The sequence below is a fragment of the Sarcophilus harrisii genome, chromosome 1 (genome assembly GCF_902635505.1).
Source record: "Sarcophilus harrisii chromosome 1, mSarHar1.11, whole genome shotgun sequence".
In the NCBI taxonomy this organism is placed as follows: Eukaryota; Metazoa; Chordata; class Mammalia; order Dasyuromorphia; family Dasyuridae; genus Sarcophilus; species Sarcophilus harrisii.
Window position 1 is genome coordinate 501,696,443 of NC_045426.1, and position 18,129 is coordinate 501,714,571.

The following is an 18,129-nucleotide window of genomic DNA, read 5'->3' on the forward strand; positions in this document are numbered from 1 at the left end:
AGTAATTATGTTCAGCCTCTCTAGTCACTTTCTCATGGCAATCAGTATCTGCAGAGGGATTCTCTTTATATCTGTTTCAGGCAAAAGCCTTGTATTCTCTTAATCTTATAATAATACAAGCAGTAAGACAGATGAGGTTGCCTTCAAGGGGAAAAAAGTATTGGAGAAGAGGTGACAAGTAAAAGTGGATGAATACAAACCAGCCAGGCTTATTAGACTTTTTAGAGACCAAGTAATCTTTGAAAACCGTTTTCAAGATTTAAAAAGCCAGGAAAGGCTTTTTAAGTTATGATAGCTCAGACACTCAATCTCCCTTCCCCCATCTCTGCCAAAAAAGCCCAGCACACAGACAAAAAAAATCACATGTGGAAGAAGCCTGTGTGTCTTGGCTGAAAAGGCTGCCAGCACCACTCCTGGAATATATCATTATTCTACGTGTGCAGAAAGAAGTAAGATCATCTTTATTGGGCACGTTCCCATTCTGTATGTGAACCATCTGAGGGACATACTTTCTTGCGAAAGGCTAGGAAGGAAGGGGGGGAAAGGGAAAGGAAAGCTTTGTCAAAGCCCAAAGTGTTTGCTTTGTGGGAAGAAAAAGTATTTTGCCAAGACCACAGAAATGAAATTATGGTCAAAGTGAAAAAAAATCTGTATTTATATAGAATTAGTCATGCTTTTAAGACTTCCTCCCCCCAAGAAACTATTAAAACACCCATGAGAGACATTAATTTAAAAGTTATTATTCAAAAACTGTCATTCTCAAACAAATACCAGTATACAAACCTGCATTATAAACAGGCTTATATTGTAGATAACTGGCTAATGAAGAGTCATCTGAGAGCTTAGATAAGGGATTGATAAAGTAGAGAATATATGAGTCAGCAGTTGGAGCAGAGGATGCTAGGATCAGGGATAGCATGGTTCCTATAAAGCATGTCTTTTTTTTATGGGTAGTTATGATCTATTTGAGCTGGACAATTAACTACAGGAGGGAATTCGGGATACAGTCAGGTATCTTGCAGAAATTACCAAACTGGGGTTGAGGTGGAGGGTTGTGCTGGAAAGAACATAACTAGGGAGGAGAAAAGTAGATAGGGAGATACTTCAGATTGGTTGGGAATGTTCAGAAGGACAAGACAGAAAGTTTAAGCTTAGGAATAAATATTATTTGATGAATAAGGTAAGAGAGAGAGGAAGCAAAGCCATAATCAAGAAGAGCTGAAGTCAGCAATCTAAGTCTAACATCTAAATAGTAGTGTGTTAGTGTCAGAGATCTCAAGGACAGAAGGGAACCAGAACAGTTGGCAAAACACTCCTATATTTTTGCTAAGACATCCAAAATAAGGTCATGCCAGTTCCAATGGTCTTGGGATGAAAAGAGCCATCTGTACCTAAGGAGAGGACTGTAGGAACTGAACGTGGATCACAACATAGCATTTTCACTCTTTTTGTTGTTGTTTGCTTGTATTTTGCTTTCTTTCTCATTTGTTTTCCCTTTTTGATTTGATTTTTCCTTGTGTAGTAAGATAATTGTGGAAATATGTGTAGAGAAATTATACATGTTTAACATATATTCGATCATTTGCCATCTGGGGGAGGGAGTGGAGGAAGGGAGGGAAAAAATTAGAACACAGGGTTTTGTAAGGGTGAATGTTGAAAATTATCCATGTATGTATTTTGAAAATAAATTTATTTGAAATTTGAAAATAAATTGAAAATAAATTTTTTAATTTAATTTAAAAAAAAGAAAAATAAACAAAATAAGTTCATGGAAAGTTTGAAGATACTGAACAACATGTGCCAGGCATTGTGCTTTTTAAATACTTTACAAATAAGATGTGATTCTTACAACAAATCTGGGAGATTGGTGATATTATCTGCACTGAACAGTTGAGGAAACTGAGACAGACAGAAGTCGTTTTAGGATACAATTAAGTGTCTGAGGCCCTGAGTTTGAATTCAGGTCTTCTTGACTTCAACTAGGTTCAGTACTCTGTCCACTATGCCACCAAAAAATGACCTTTATTAATCTTATTGCACAGAGGAAGGGGCAGTCATTGAACATTTGACTATTTCCTTTGGTTGCAGAACCTCCGCCAAGAACTTGAAAGCAAATTTTATGAAGATACATTTGATTGGGACCAAGTTCGCAACAATGATGCAGCAGGACTGCTAAAGATGTTTATCAGAGAACTCCCCAGCCCTCTCTTTACTGTGGAATATCTGCCTGCCTTCATTGCCTTGGTGGAAAGTAAGTGAAAACTTCACCTTAGCATAAATAAGATACTTGTAACAGAATGAGGCATAAAGCAAAAAAAAAAAGGTGACTGATTAGATATGACCGGTAAAAAAGAATATTTGTGGCAAAGCATTCCTTTTCCTCCCTCACTTTTTAAAAAAAAATTTCTAGTTACTTGGGGGTATTTGATGTAATAATAACAGCAGCTAGCATTTATATAGCACAAAGTTTTGGAAAGTGCTTTTCAAAGTATTTTATCTAATTTGTTTCTCACATCAACCCTGTGATTTTTACAGATATGGAAACTGAGTCAGGTGGAGATTTATTTTTTTTTTGAATGATTTGTTCAGAGTTACACAGCAACTGAGTAGGGCAGGATTCAAACTCAGTCAGACTCTAGATTTGGAATTGAAATAATTTTTTTCCACCAAAGTTGTCTTGTTTATCCTGAATATTTTACCACAAGAAACTGTAGAATCTGCCTAGCCAATTTCCAGGATCCTCTGTTACACAATTCAGGTCTTGAAGGTCCCTTCATTTTGCCCAGATTTGCCCTTTATCTGCTATTGAGCATCATAGCCCAGAAAGCAAGGTCTCTACCTAAGAAAAGGTGTTTTATTTCTCTGATATCATTATGTTGTATTTTCCAGGTAAGTGCTTATAATAACTGTTATGAGGAAAGAAATGAACAGAGACTCTTCTTGACACTTAATTTGATCAACAAAAATCCCTTGAGCTGGCCAAAAAAAAAAAAAAAAAAAAAAAAAAATACAGCCTTCCTCCTTTGGTCATAGCAAGTACAATAATCCAAAAACAATTAGAGCTCCTCAAGTCTAATTAATGATAATGGCTAGCATGTGTATAGTGCTTTAATGTTTGTTAAGCATTTTGGAAGTATTATCTCATTTTTGTTTTCACAAAAATCCTTAGAAATAGGTACTATCATTAATTCCATTTTACAGATGAGGGCACTGAGGCAAACAGGTCAAGTGACCTGCTCAGTTATTATGTATTTGAGAGTAGATTTGAACTCAGGTATTTCCTGACTTTATATCTAGTTCTTTCTCCATTATGTTACCTAATGTATCCCTAGGTCCATGATCTGGAAATTTCCCAACTTTTTCTCTCTTGTTTGGTGGAGGCTTTCTTCAGAAGCCTCATGTACATAATGGGAAAATTGGACTTATCCCATGCCTCAGTTATCTCATTCATAAAATGCAAAATTGGACTAGATATAGATATCTGAGATTTCCTCCATTTGCTGCAAAACTTAATTTACGGTACAAGAACTAAAGTACTTTATACTAAGTGCTTTAACTAAGGTCATAAAATTGGTCAGTATTAGAACAAGAAAGATTTTTTTTTAACTTTCCATCTGAAGCTTTTATCATTACTTCATTAGTCCCTTATAAGAATTCCAATTGGATTTTAATAATCAAAAGGCATATTCATTTACAGACTATGCTCTGTAAGGGCACTGATTGTTCAGGAGCTGCAAAATCATTAAAATTGTTATAGAAGATGGTAATTAGTGAGCTCTTAAATTGATAAGAAAAAGCATTGTTCTAAAATTAGTATGTTTCCAGATCATCTCAGTTTTCAACCGTTATCAGTGGCAGGAAAGAAAAGAATTGTTAACTTTCCTATTCTAGAGGGAGATAATGAAACATCGGGAGGTCTTTCTGAGATTTAAATTTAGGTTACATTTATCTAAGTCCACTATCATTTGTTCTATGTAAGAGCTAAAGTTAGTGGCAATGTAGAATAGTGGATAAAGAACTCATCTCAGAACTAGAAAGATCTGGGTGCAAGTGTTGCTCTTGTTATATACTGATTATATGACCCAGGGAAGTGAATTTTCAGCATTGTAGGCAACTTAACTATTATGTTAGTAATAATTAGCATTTAATTTGCTAAGTGCTTTACAATTACTGTCACATTTTTATCCTCATAACAACCTTGGGAGGTAAGTGCTGTTATTATGTTGTTTTTTTTGAGTTGAGGAAACTGAGCCAGATTGAGATTAAGTGATTTCCCCAGGATTATACAACTAGAAAGGGTCTAAGCCTGGATTTGAACTTGGATTCCAGGTCCAAAGTTTTTACCTTCTTTTGTGTCATGGATTTCATCTGATTTGGCCCATGGATCCCTCTCTAAATTACATCTTGAAAATGTACAAAAGAAAATTCATAGTAATACAATAGAAATCAATTCTTTTTTTTTCTTTTTTTTTTTTTTTTTTAATTTAATAGCCTTTTATTTACAGGATATATACATGGGTAACTTTACAGCATTAACAATAGCCAAACCTCTTGTTCCAATTTTTCACCTCTTACCCCCCCCACCCCCTCCCCTAGATGGCAGGATGACCAGTAGATGTTAAATATATTAAAATATAACTTAGATACATAATAAGTATACATGACCAAAACATTATTTTGCTGTACAAAAAGAATCAGACTCTGAATTATTGTACAATTAGCTTGTGAAGGAAATCAAAATGCAGGTGTGCATAAATATAGGGATTGGGAATTCAATGTAATGGTTTTTAGTCATCTCCCAGAGTTCTTTTTCTGGGTATAGCTAGTTTAGTTCATTACTGCTCCATTAGAAATGATTTGGTTGATCTCGTTGCTGAGGATGGCCTGATCCATCAGAACTGGTCATCATCTAGTATTGTTGTTGAAGTATATAATGATCTCCTGGTCCTGCTCATTTCACTCAGCATCAGTTCGTGTAAGTCTCTCCAGGCCTTTCTGAAATCATCCCGTTGGTCATTTCTTACAGAACAGTAATATTCCATAATTTTCATATACCACAATTTATTCAGCCATTCTCCAACTGATGGACATCCATTCAGTTTCCAGTTTCTAGCCACTACAAAAAGGGCTGCCACAAACATTCGTGCACATACAGGTCCCTTTCCCTTCTTCTCTTTGGGATATAATCCCAGTAGTAACACTGCTGGATCAAAGGGTATGCACAGTTTGATAACTTTTTGAGCATAGTTCCAAACTACTCTCCAAAATGGTTGGATTCGTTAATAGAAATCAATTATAATGAAATAAAGATAAAGGGTTTTTTTTCCCCATTCATGTTTGCAAACTTCCTGAAATCTGTCCACAAAATGTTAGTTGCAAACCCTAAGCAACCAAAATTTTCTCATGCAGGAATTCCCCATTCCTTTGAAATCAGATAGTAAGTTAAAAGTCTTATTTGTTCCTTCAGAGACTGTATAGACATTCTCTTAAAGATTTCTGTCTTAATAAAGTCCCTGTCTGTTAAGATGGGATACTTTCTGTGACTAGAACTAACTAGTGTAGAAAAGGGAGCTAGCTCCTTTTATTTTTAAATCATAAAGTGTAGGTCTTTTCTATCAAGTTTACAGTCCTAGAAAAGATGCTGCAGGTTTGTGAACCTCCCTCTGAGACCAGCTCAACGATTCAGCTGACAAACTGTTACCATTCAATTCTGCAAATTTTATAGCATTACTTGAGGTCATTTTCAGCCTCTGCAGCCATACCTGTTCAGAGATGCACCTTTAAAGCAAAGTAAAAAAAATAAATTTGTTTTCTTAGCCCCACAGTTCACTGTCTGATTGCTATCCCTGCAAATCATTGAATAAAATGAGCCTGGAAAAATATCCTAGAAAGAAATAGCTGTGTGACTTATAAAAACCTCCACATATCTTTGTGTCACCTTGAAACTGAAAAATGCCATATTCTAGATGACTGATTTGTTATCAGGCAAGCCCGCTGTGACATCAAAGAGCTGGCTTACCACTCTGGGTGAAAAAGTGGCCTTTTGGACTCCACAGGATAAACTTTGGAGGAAACTAGTTTTCCCAAAGGGTAGAGTTAGGTTGTTCCATTGAGTTTCAGTATCCTCTTAAAGCCAGAAGGAAGTCTTATTCATGACAACAATTACTTTTCTTTATCCAAAGTTTTCCCCCAAAATGTCTCATAAAATTAAAGGGCTAATAGCCCATCAATCATAGCTTTAGACACATTTGGGAAAATCTAATATCTTTACTAGGAAATAAATGACTAATTAGAGAGGAATTGTAGCTACTTTGCAACCAATGCAATCAGAAATTCTGTCAACTACTAAAACTAGGCTTCATATATGTAAATGCTAGTCTTTCCCCAATTTCATCTTCAACATTAAAAGCTGTTTTATCATTTTATATGTTATTGATTGCAAAAGGTGAGTTAGGACAGAGTTGTGGAACTTACAGCCCCTAAAACTCCCAAGTGTGTCATGAACAGTATAAGTTAGGAATGTCTAACAAAGTAATAAAAATACCGTATAATACATCAGCGTGCAGCTTACAGAGATCTATTTCTAGTTGAGTATGACACTACTGACTTAGCATTTTAGAGAGGCATCATGGTATATTAATCAATCAATGAGCTCAATTTAGAAAGGAGTTTGAATCTCACTTCTATCATTTACTCACTGTGTGATCTTGGACAAAACATTTCACCTCAGCAAACCTCAGTTTTCTCATCAGTGAAATAGATGTAATAATATTTGTACTCCTTACTAAACAGGATTTTTGTGACATTTTAGAAATATTAAATATTCTTATTGAGAATTCATCTAAATTGCTACATTTTACAGACAAAGAAACTGAGGTCTCCAATGTAGATCCGCAACTGTTTTTCTCAGTAAACTTTTCAAGTTCTCTTTGTTCAAGGTTATATAGAGGCAGTTCTCAGCCTGTGCATTGGATATTAAGACAAAAATGTTATTTGTTACTTCAGAAAGTATATTACAAACATTCCCTCTTAAAGATTCCTGCCTGAATAAAGCGTAGTCAAATCCTTTATAGTATGACACTTGGTTTCATCTGCCTCTGATCAGGTTTGATTTATAAACTCTGAGTTTATCTATAAAAATTCACATACAGATTTTTTTCAGATGTGATGTTCCAGTTCAAAATGAACCTGCACCCCCCAATTACCAAGTTCTTGTTTAGGATCACACCATCCATTTATTCAAATTCCCTCACCCACTTCATTCTACACACCATGAAAAGGTCAATTTGATTTCCTCAATTAGGTGGCACCTTGTCATATAATCTAATACCTTTTCAGGAGAAAAAGTGTTTGAATTTCATTGGAACATGTTGGAAATGCTTGCATTTCACTGACTTTTACCCTTTATGTGGAAACAAATTAAGATTTCCCTTCTATTTCAAACTTCTCCATTGAGTCTTGGATACTTTGGCCATGATATGATCTAGTTCCCATCTCTAAGGAGAGCACAGGAATGTCACAAGAAACTCTGGATTTTCTGGTGTGCTCTGAATTTTGGTCAAAACCCAGATGATCTTTAGTCTTGGAGCAGAAAATTTAGAATTTCAGGGAAAGAGACAGACCAGTCCAATTGAGGCAGATGCCAAATGTCAGACATAAAAAAATTGTAGAATCTGAGTTGATCTTGTGTTTCTTTTAGGAAGAAGTAAGTACTATTGAATCCTCAAAAATTATCCCTTTTATTTTTATAAATCTGCAAGTTAAGCATTAGAATTCGGAATTATCTAAGACAGTGTATAACTTCTTATATTTTTTGTAAATCTGTTTACAAAATCAAAGTTGCATAATATATGACAGAATACTCTAAAAAAGTTTTGGTCTTTTAGAACTGGAAGAGAAATCAGACACCAGTAAGTACAACCTCCTCATTTTGCTGATGAGTAAGCTGACGATGAGAGGGGTGAATTAACTCATTCATGATCATACAGTTAATAAATAGCTGAGACAGGATTTGAACTCAGCTCATTCTGGCTTCAAGCTCAATATTTTATCTACCATATTACTTAGAATGCCTTACTTCAAAGCTTATAATATATTCCTTTAAAATCATAGGGATTTTTCTTTTGCTAACCTTGCCATCATATGTCATAAGAGAGATAAGTTATGGTATATAAACAGGCAGAAACTCTGTTCAATTTGGGCAAACCTTGCATCATTATGCTGGAAACCTTAAAAAAACTGTCCTCTGGCATCACAATATATTAACAAACAGTATTTTCAGCGTGCATTCAAAGAGTTTACAATGTGATGATGCTTCTGTTCTATTTTTTAGGAATCTCCAAGATCAAATTGCAATTACAAGCTTTGCACCTTTTGATCATGCTTCTCCCTGATGCCAACAGAGATACTGCCAAGGTGGGTCTTATCACTCATTTTCTTTGTTAGTTCAAAACCTAACATTAACTATGGGTTATCCAACGCTGTTGCTTTATGAGTTCTCAGGTGTACAGGGGTCCCCAAAAGTCTTACTACAGTTTCTAAGCTGTGATACACTTAAAATTGTAGAAAACTTTTGGGAATCCCTGCATAATTCTGGCCTATTTCTGGTGTTACTGTACTGTATAGATTTTATCATATCCTTCTAAAACAACTACAACAAACCTGAATTAATTAATAAAATCAGGCTCCTTAAGGATGTCCTTTCTGTAATTTTTTGTGGCAATGGCCTAATTTTGTATGATTATTTAAAACCCATTGATTTTAGTCAACATATCTTCGTGACACTTTTTTTTATCAGCATTTCTAGATGAATCCATGTAGCTATCTATTATTTAAGGAGGGCCATTAGATTCCACTTTTTAGATCTTATAAGTTTCATAGACTTCATTCAAAAGTGAACTTTTTTAGAGAGGTAAACCTATTTTTCAGCTAATATTACTTCTCTGGGAAGCAGTTTTGGTGTTGATTTTGTTTTGTTTTCTCTTCTTCCTCTTCCTCCTCCTTTTGTTTATTCTTTAGTTGTGTTACCTATTCTTTATGGCCCCTTTGGAGATTTTCTTGGCAGAGATACTAGAGGAGTTTGCCATTTCCTTCTCTAGTTTATTTTCCAGATGAGGAAACTGAGGCAAATGGTGTTAGTGATTTACTAGAGTCACACAGCTCATAAGTATATGAAGCCAGATTTGAACTCATCTTTCTGAGTTAAAATCTCACCTGAGACATTTCCTAGCTGCGTGACAGTCACTTAACCCTATTTGTTTCAGTTCCTCATCTGGAAAATGAGCTAGAGAAGGAAATGGCAAACCACTCCTCTGTGTCTTTGCCAAGAAAATGCCAAATGGGGTTACAAAGAGTTGCAACAACTGAAAAAATGTTAACAAAATACAAAGCTAGTGTAAAGGGACTCTCATCACCACTTAGTTATATACAACTTAGAATCAAAATTTTAGCAAATTAATTTAAACTAAATAGTGATCTCTCCTTCCACCTAGAATCCTAGGAGACCTTAGTTATACTTTTGGGTCTCCCAAAACATTTGGTTATGCTTTTTGTTTTTCCCATTTCAGTTGCTGGGTTGTATCAAAATGGAAAAGTACTAGTTGACCTTACAAGAGCTTCCATTTTCCCACAATATTCTTTGTAGCTAGAAAACAAAACCAAGAATGCCAAAATGTCATATCCTTATGGGATTTCTTCTCTACTTTAAGGAATCCATGAGCTTTGGAAGGCTCAGCTGAACTACATGGCCCCTTGAACTTTTTTTTTATAGCTTTTTTTTTTCCCAACAGAATTTGGCAAAAATTACTTCTCAATTATCTTTCTAGTTATTCTCTTTGCAGGGCTATAGATTGAAAAACAATAGAGGAGATTTAATCCAAAAAATAAAATCTTAAATTCATTCATCTTATCTAAATTTTAGATGAAGGCTTGGGCTTTTGTGATATCTGAACAAGTTGCCTCTCCTTAATTTAGCTGAAGGAGATACTGCCCTGGGTAATAATTTTCAAGTGTGAAGTCATAAACCCACAATAGGCATCTGGAGGATCCTATTAGAATGACTTTTCCCTCTGTATATCCCCTTGAGAAAAATAAACAAATAAATAGACAAATAAATAGGAAGCTTTTCTCATTCCTTCTTAATTCTAGTGCCTTCCCTCTACTGATTATTTCCTATTTATCTTTTATATAGCTTGTTTGTACATAATTATTTAAATGTTGTCTCCTCCATTAGATAGTGGTTTCCTTGAGGACAGAGCCTATCTTTTGCCTTTTTTTATGTCCTAATATCTTTTATTGATTGACCACTGACTGGTGTCTGTCTTAGATGTTGTTATGTAGACATCCTTAAAATTTTCTTTGAATCTTGACTTTTAGGGGTTGAATATATCAGACGTTGAGATCTTCAAAATGCTCAAGCAGAAAATCAAGAAGTATAATAAACTCTATTAGAATGGTATTGCTGTCATTCAGCACTCTAGAAAAACCGCCAACATTTCTTATGCTAGCATCTTTAAATAAAAAGTGGGACTACATGAAATATTGCACAGTTCAACTCTATTCACACTACCTAGAGGTTCTGGGTGATGGGGATGGTGGGTAGGTAGATTAAAGTAGGAGAGATGGGGAATGGAAATTAATGGCCTTAGTGAGATCACTGGTGCATTTTGTTTATGTATTATATTAAATTATTATATTTTATATATAATTAATATAATGCAACAGAATACAATGGTGACATATATTAATATTTTGCTATTTGTCATGTTCATATCATATTGTGTCATATATATTTGTTATGTCATGTTGTATCAATATATAAAATCATATATTTTGATATATTCCATCATATCATGTATTTTATCATATTATATTATACACACACACACATATATATAGTCATACTATATTATATCATACATGTCATGTTATATTATAATAGTTTAATAGAAATAATGTTTCCTATCAGGCCTTCCTAATATTCCTCAAGAAAGTGGTTGCTAATGAAGGGAAAAATAAAATGAGTTTGTGGAATGTTTCCATGATTGTTGCACCAAATCTCTTCATCTACAAAGGCAAACGCTCCAATCAAGAAGAGATGCAGGCAGCTGCTACCACTGCACACATTGTACGGCTCTTGATTAGGTACCAGGACATTTTGTGGACGGTGAGTGATGGTTCTCCTGGGAAAGGGGCCATTAAATTTCTTTTTTTAATTTTTTGCTTTCCCTGGAATACAAGCCCTGTGTACAAGGTGCAACCAAGAAAAGAAAAATATTGATACCTGTTTCTCCCAGAGCCAGCAGCCTCTCAATCCCCATGGATGACATACAGATGGGATTGAACTTTTTGCAGCATTTGTATGTGTAAGTTTCAGGGGCTGCTCTTTGCCATTCCTCTTATCTCACTGATGCTATGTTTTCCACTTTTGATACTATTACTCTTCTCTGTTTCCACTTAAGAGAGAGACTGCGATGCCAGTTTTAGTTAAGAGTCTATTATGATTATTTGTTCTAGGATATTCTTCAGGATGGTTCTACCTGTGAGAAGAGTGTAAATAAATACAAATATCAGTCCACAGTTGTCATTTTAGGAGGTTACTGATTCCAGGACTTTGAATTCCTTCTTTCCTTCAAAGCTGAAGTTAAAGACTCTCTTTTTATATGAAGCCTTTCCCAATTTTCTCCCCCACCACAACCACCACTGTCCCTCCAAAGTTACTTTGTGTTTATTTTATATGTATTACACATAAGACCCTTGGGACAGCATGCTAGAGAACTCAGATAGGAAGATTGGATTTGAATTCCACATGAGACATTGTTAGGTGTGACCTCTGCAAGTCACTTAAGCTCTCTGTGCCTTTGTTTCCACATCTGTAAAATGAGGAAGTTGGAAAAGGACAGTTTATGTCCCAATCCTAAAAAAGGGCCATGCTGGAGAACATTCTAAATATTGAACTGATGTAATTATTTCACTTGCCACTAAGATTCTTCTGCTTCTGCTTGAATAATATGTTAACCAAGAATTACCAGAAGTACAGGCTGGATTTTGAAGACTCAGAGGAACCAGACACCAAATTGTCAACACTTGCTAGGATAAGGAAGGGAGTTCCATAAAGACTATCTAAAACTTTTGCTTCATTGTCTACACTAAAGCCTTTGACTGTGTACATCACAACAAATTGGGGCAAGTCCTCAAAGAGATACCAGATCATCTCATTTGTTCTCTGAAGAATCAACATGTGCTAGATTAAAAAAGGGAGTTCCAGAAAATTTTATCTAAAACTTTTGCTTCATTGACTATACTAAAGCCTTTGAACTGTGTATCACAACAAATTGTGACAATTTGTCACAAAGAGATACCAGATCATCGTATTTGTCCTCTGAGGAACTTGTGTGCAGGTCAAGAAACAACCATTAGGACTAAACTTGAAACAACTGATTAGTTCAAGATTGGAAAAGGAGTATGACAAGGTTGCATATTGCCATGATATTGATTTCACTTATAAGCCTTGTATATCATGTGAAATGCCAGTATATCAAAAGCTGGAATTAAGGTTGCCCAAAAAAATGTCAACAATATCAGCTGTGCAGGTGATACCACTCTGATGGCAGAAAGTAAAGAAATAAAAAGCCTCTTGTTGAAGGTGAAAAAGCTGGCTTGAGAAACATTTCTCAAATGAGAAAACAGAGAGAGCAGACAGGACTTTGCCTGAGCTCTTCCAAGCCTCTGAATGGATTTTTGAGTAGACAGAATCCACAAATATTTGGAGTGTAATAAAATATCTAGTAGTCCTCAGAAGGACTTTAGGAAAAGTCTGTCTCAGTCAAGCAGGGAGGACACAGGCCAGCAGGAGGGAGAGAGACCACGTGTGGGAAATCTAAAGGGAAGGCTCTTATCCAAAATACAGCAATGTTGCCCATTCTGTCCTAGTTCAAAAGGTTAGTGGATCAGGAGACCGTGAGACCTTTAGTGCAACTACAGAAGGCAAATAGTGAACCCCTGAACCCCAACATAACAACAGGATTTGGCTAGGTTCACCCAGCATAATGGGAAAGCCTCTAGCACTGGCTCCAGCTCTATGTGAAGCCACCATCATCCTGTAGAGGAAGCTTGGAACTATCTCCCTTGTGCCCTAGGAGCAGACCTCAAAGTTTAAAAATAAGCAAAAAAAGCAAAATGATCTCTGACCATAGATAGTTATTATGGAGATAGGAAAGAACAGAACTCAAAACCCTAAGTACACTAAAAGCAAAAGGTAGATATGAGCTGGTCTCCAACCCAAAGGCTTTCTTGGAAGAATTCAAAAAGAATCTTGAAAGAGAGTTAAAAGAAAAATGGGAAAAAGAAATGAGAGTGTTGCAGGACAGTTTGGAAAAGGAAACACAGAAATTAACTGAAGAAAAGAACCCCTTAAAAATACATTTGGGAAAACCATTCTGGAGAGCAATTTGGAATTATGCCCATACCTTTTGAATCATTAGTGTATCTACTGGGCCTATATCCCAAAGAGATCATAAAAACAGAAAAAGAATCCACATGTGCAAAAATGTTTGTAGCACCTCTTTTTATAATTGGAAGGAGCTGGAAACTGAGTGGATGCCCATCAGTTGGGGAATTGCTAAGTAAGTTATGATATGTGAATGTAATGTAGTATTACTGTTCTATAAGAAATGACCAGCAGGATGATTTCAGAAAGACCTGGAGAGAATTACATGAAGTGATGCGAAGTGAAATGAACAGAACTTAGGGGATCTTTGTACATAGCCACAAGAAGATTATGTGATGATCAATTCTGATTTATGTGGCTCTTTTTAAAAGTGAAGTGATTTATGATTTAGGCCAGTTCCAATAGATTTGTGATGGAGAGAGCCATTTGCATCTTGCTTTTTGTTTTTGTTTTTTTCTCTTTTTTGATTTGATTTTTCTTGTGCTGCATGATAAATGTGGAAATATGTATGAAAGAATTATACATGTTTAAGATATTGATTTACTTGCTGTCTAGGGAAGGGGTTTGCAGGAAGGAAAGGAGAAAAATTTGGAACACAAGGTTTTCTGAGGGTGAATGTTCAAATCTATCTTTGCATGTATTTTGAAAATAAAAGGCTATTATTTAAAAAAACACATTTCATGAAATGAAAAAAAATGTACTGAAGAAAACCATTTCTTAAAAAATAGATTTAGTGAAATGGAAAAAGAAAGCAATTTCTATTAAAAATAGAATTGGTGAAGTGGGGGGAAAAAAAAACCCTAATGAACAGAACAACTCTTCTAAAAGTACAATTGTCCAAATGCAAAAGGAGGTTAAAAAAAAAAAAAAAGCTAACTGAAGAAAATAGTTTACTAAAAATTAGAATTGGACAAATGGAAGTGAATGATTCAATGAGACATCAATTCAAAACCCCCCAAAAGGGGGGAAATAGAAGAAAATGTGAACTACATTATGGGAAAGTCAACTGACCTGAAAAATAGATCCAGGAGAAATAATCTAAGAATTATTGGACTACTTGAAAACCATAATGAAAAAAGAGCCTGGTCAACAGCTTCCAAGAAGAAATCATCAAGGAAAACACCAGTACCATCAATACAAGGGCCCTTCCAGTTTTAAATCTGTGATCTTATATTGATCTTAGGAGTATTTCATTTTTATCTTTGGATTTTTAGCACTTAATAGAGTGCCAGGCATGTAGTGGCCACTTAGTAAGTGCTTATTGATTGAGAGAATTACTGAAAGTGAGTAGTCCACTGGTAAAATCTATTTCAACAATTTGACTCCTTGCTATTTCTTATGAGTATTTAATTTATTTGTTTTGATATTTCCAACTACCCTGCTGAGTGCCAAGCACAGATAGGCTATTAATAAGTGCTTATCAATTAGGAGAATTACAAACCATTAAAAAAGTGAGCAATCCATTGGTAAAATCTACTTCAACTTTGACTTGCCATTTTTGCCTCCTTACTCCAGGTCCCATCTTTCCTGATCACTCAAGTGAGAAAAATGAATGAGGCAGCGATTAACAACACAAAGAAGCAATTGATATTTGACAAAAGCATGAGGAAACTTCTCAGAAGGAAAACTTTGGAACGAGAAAGACCTGAAAAGATAGAGGTAGCTGATGCCTATAATTCAACAGCATGTTTTTTTTTTTTTTACTAGTCATTTCTTAGGAGAAGCATAATATGCCTTATACTTTTGGTGCAAAAGTCATTAAGTTCTCAGTACTTTTTTTTAGAGAAGAGTTTGCAATAAACTGTATTATATAGCCCAGCAAGCTATACAAGTTAGAGGGTACAGAGCAAGAATGATGTTATGCCTTATTTTGGATGGATAAAGAGCTCTGAAAAGGTTTTTATGCTTTCTTTTAAAATGTTTGACCCACCATACTAATTATTAGTATTTTCATTTAATAATAACCACTCATAAACAAGGGTAAAATGACCATAGCAAGAATTGAAAACTTATATTTCAATCCCTGTAAAACAGTGAATATCACCACTATTCTGTCCAATAGCCAAGGGAACAGATGTTTTTGGGTGAAAGAATTCTAGAATAGTCATTCAAAATAATGTTTAATGAGATGCAGCTCATCCCAAAGCGTACTATTCACTTCAATGGTTATTACTAAGGGTTTGGTAAGGAAACCAAATCTAGGAGAATGACAGTAGTTTCCTATTTGAAGTGTCATTGTAAAACAAACTTCTCATTGATTTATTCTTTCATTAATCAGAGATGATTGGGTAAATTTCCATATAGAACATCCAGGTGAGGTCACTTCAGACTAAACTCAATTGAATCAGAGATAATCTACATGATATATTGTAACTATTAGTGAACTTTTGGTTAGGAAATCAGGATTTGAATCCTTTCCCCCACTTTTGCCAGCTATGCTACAATCAATAAGTGATGTAACCTTTCTGAGCCTCAGTTTCCTTCTCTGTAAAATGGATATAATGATATTTGGACTACCTGCCTCACAGAATTGTCCTGAAGGAAGTGCCAAAGATCTATATAAATATAGTATTTATTATGGTCATGATGTATGAAACTACCTAGAGAGTTGGGAGAAAAAGTAAAATTCACAAAAACTATGCATTGAAGTTCTGAAAAAAGAATATAGAGTTTCTATTTGTATTTGTGGTGATACAAGGTTAATTTTTAAAGATCTGTCTTTGTTCTTTAGGCTCCGAGTCCTAGGACTTCAAAGACTCTACCAACTTCACCATCTTCAAGAAGGAAGGTAAGATAACTATCTTTGGGTTGTATGAAGGCATTTTTATGTTTTCTTTAACCAACATCTTCCTTACCATTTCTCTAGCTATATAAAGCTGTCAGTAGTATATTCCTAGAGTTAGAATGTGACTTTGGAAAATGATGTATGTCATCATGGATCTTGGAAGTGTGATTGATAAGTGAGTAGTATTGGAAACATCAAGAATTCATTCCATAAGCTACTCATGGATCTCATAAATATCATTTGACAATATTGGCTAAACAATAAATGTCAAGATACAGTGAGACAAAAGATTCTGAGGCTATACTATCACTGATGATAGGGAGTTCTCAAGATAATCTATCTGTATTCTGATTGAGAGGGTGATATGAAATCCATTTTATCTTGGGGGGGGAGTAAGATTATGAAATCAGATACATTTTATTTAATTTAGCAATATGAGTATATGAAAATATAAGTAGGATGTGTTTGTGAGCATTCCTTGTGTTTAATATGCTCAAGAAGTGAAGAGTCACTGATTTCTCAGATAGTTCTTGGGTATGTAGAGATACATTAGTGTGGCTCATTTAGGACCAGCAGAAAGAAAAGTATAAATATAAAATTAAGAATGTTAAGCATTGAACCATAAATAGTAACTGCTTAAAGCAGCAGACAGCCCACCCTCGTGCAGAGAGGGGTCAGCTAATTTCGATCCAAAAGTATTCATTACACCACCTGTGGCTAAAAAGACACAGCTGTGAATATTGAGAGAACAGTCAGCCATTACAAAGAGTGCACATAAACAGTGGAAAAGATTGTGGGATATGACTTGTATTTCCTAGTCATGAAAAGAAAATATCATCAATGGTAAAATTTTCAATTAAATCAAGTGACCCCAACAGGCATACCTAGCAATTACTGGCTAAAATGTTGACTAGAAAAGTGTTCAACGAAACATCACTGCAGTCCCATAGAAGCTCTGGAATCTTCCACTTATATCAGCCAGCCAACATTTCTTGAAAACCTGTGCATAAGGTGTCATGCAAAGTTACCATGGTCCTGACTCAAAATCTTACAAAAATGAATGTGGAAAACAATCTTTACATGTAATTGAAAAAAAAAAATACTATTAAGAGCAAAAAACAAAAGAAAAGGAAAGGAAAAAAATAAAAATTTCCCTTTCCAGCTCATGGATATATTTCTCCTCTCATTTTCTACTATATTTTTGTAAGATTTGGAGTTCTAAATTTTTCTCACTTCCTCTCTTTTCTCTCCTTCCCCCAAGACAGCAAACAATCTGATATAGTTTATACATGTATAATAATGTTCCATATATTTCCACATCAGTCATGTTGTGAATGAAGAATCAGTATAAAAGGGAAAAGCCATGATAGAAGGAAAAACAAACAAACAAAAAGTGAAAATACTGTGCTTCAATCTGTATTCAGGCTCCATAGTTCTTTCTCTGTATGTGGATGGCATTTCCATCATGACTCTTTTGAAATCATGTTGCTGAGAAAAGTTTATTATAGTTGATCATTGTACAATTTTGCTCATCATTCCTTATAGTATAATAGTATTCCATTACATTGGTCTTCAAAGTTTTCACAGAAGAGAAATTCAATCTGTTTCTTGAAGGATGAATGAGAGTATAATATAGACAGGTGAATAACAGCATATGTGAGTATATGAAAACATAAGTAGGATGTGTTCATGAGATAGTGAGTATGTTTGGCCATAATAAAAGATTATTGTAGATAGGATTAGAAAAGGAGTTTGGGATCAGATTATGGAAGATTTAGGCTTTATTCTATAGGCAGAAGAGAATCTTTAGTAACATAAGAAAATATTGAAGTTGTGTCAGTGAGGGTGTCCTTGGTCAAGTTGCTCCTGTACTATATTAATAAGGCCTGAATTTTAT

At 34.9% G+C, this 18,129-nt stretch overlaps 1 protein-coding gene across 2 annotated transcripts in view; it reads left to right on the forward strand.

Moving 5' to 3' along the window:
- Window positions 1–18,129, forward strand: part of ARHGAP28 (Rho GTPase activating protein 28) — a 186,698-nt gene that overhangs the window by 158,082 nt on the left and 10,487 nt on the right. For both annotated transcript variants that reach the window (XM_031946622.1, XM_031946623.1), the window contains exons 9-13: window positions 2,089–2,251; window positions 8,333–8,415; window positions 10,967–11,164; window positions 14,963–15,106; window positions 16,179–16,235. In XM_031946622.1, the coding sequence (XP_031802482.1) occupies window positions 2,089–2,251; window positions 8,333–8,415; window positions 10,967–11,164; window positions 14,963–15,106; window positions 16,179–16,235 (645 nt within the window). The remainder of the gene's footprint in view (window positions 1–2,088; window positions 2,252–8,332; window positions 8,416–10,966; window positions 11,165–14,962; window positions 15,107–16,178; window positions 16,236–18,129) is intronic.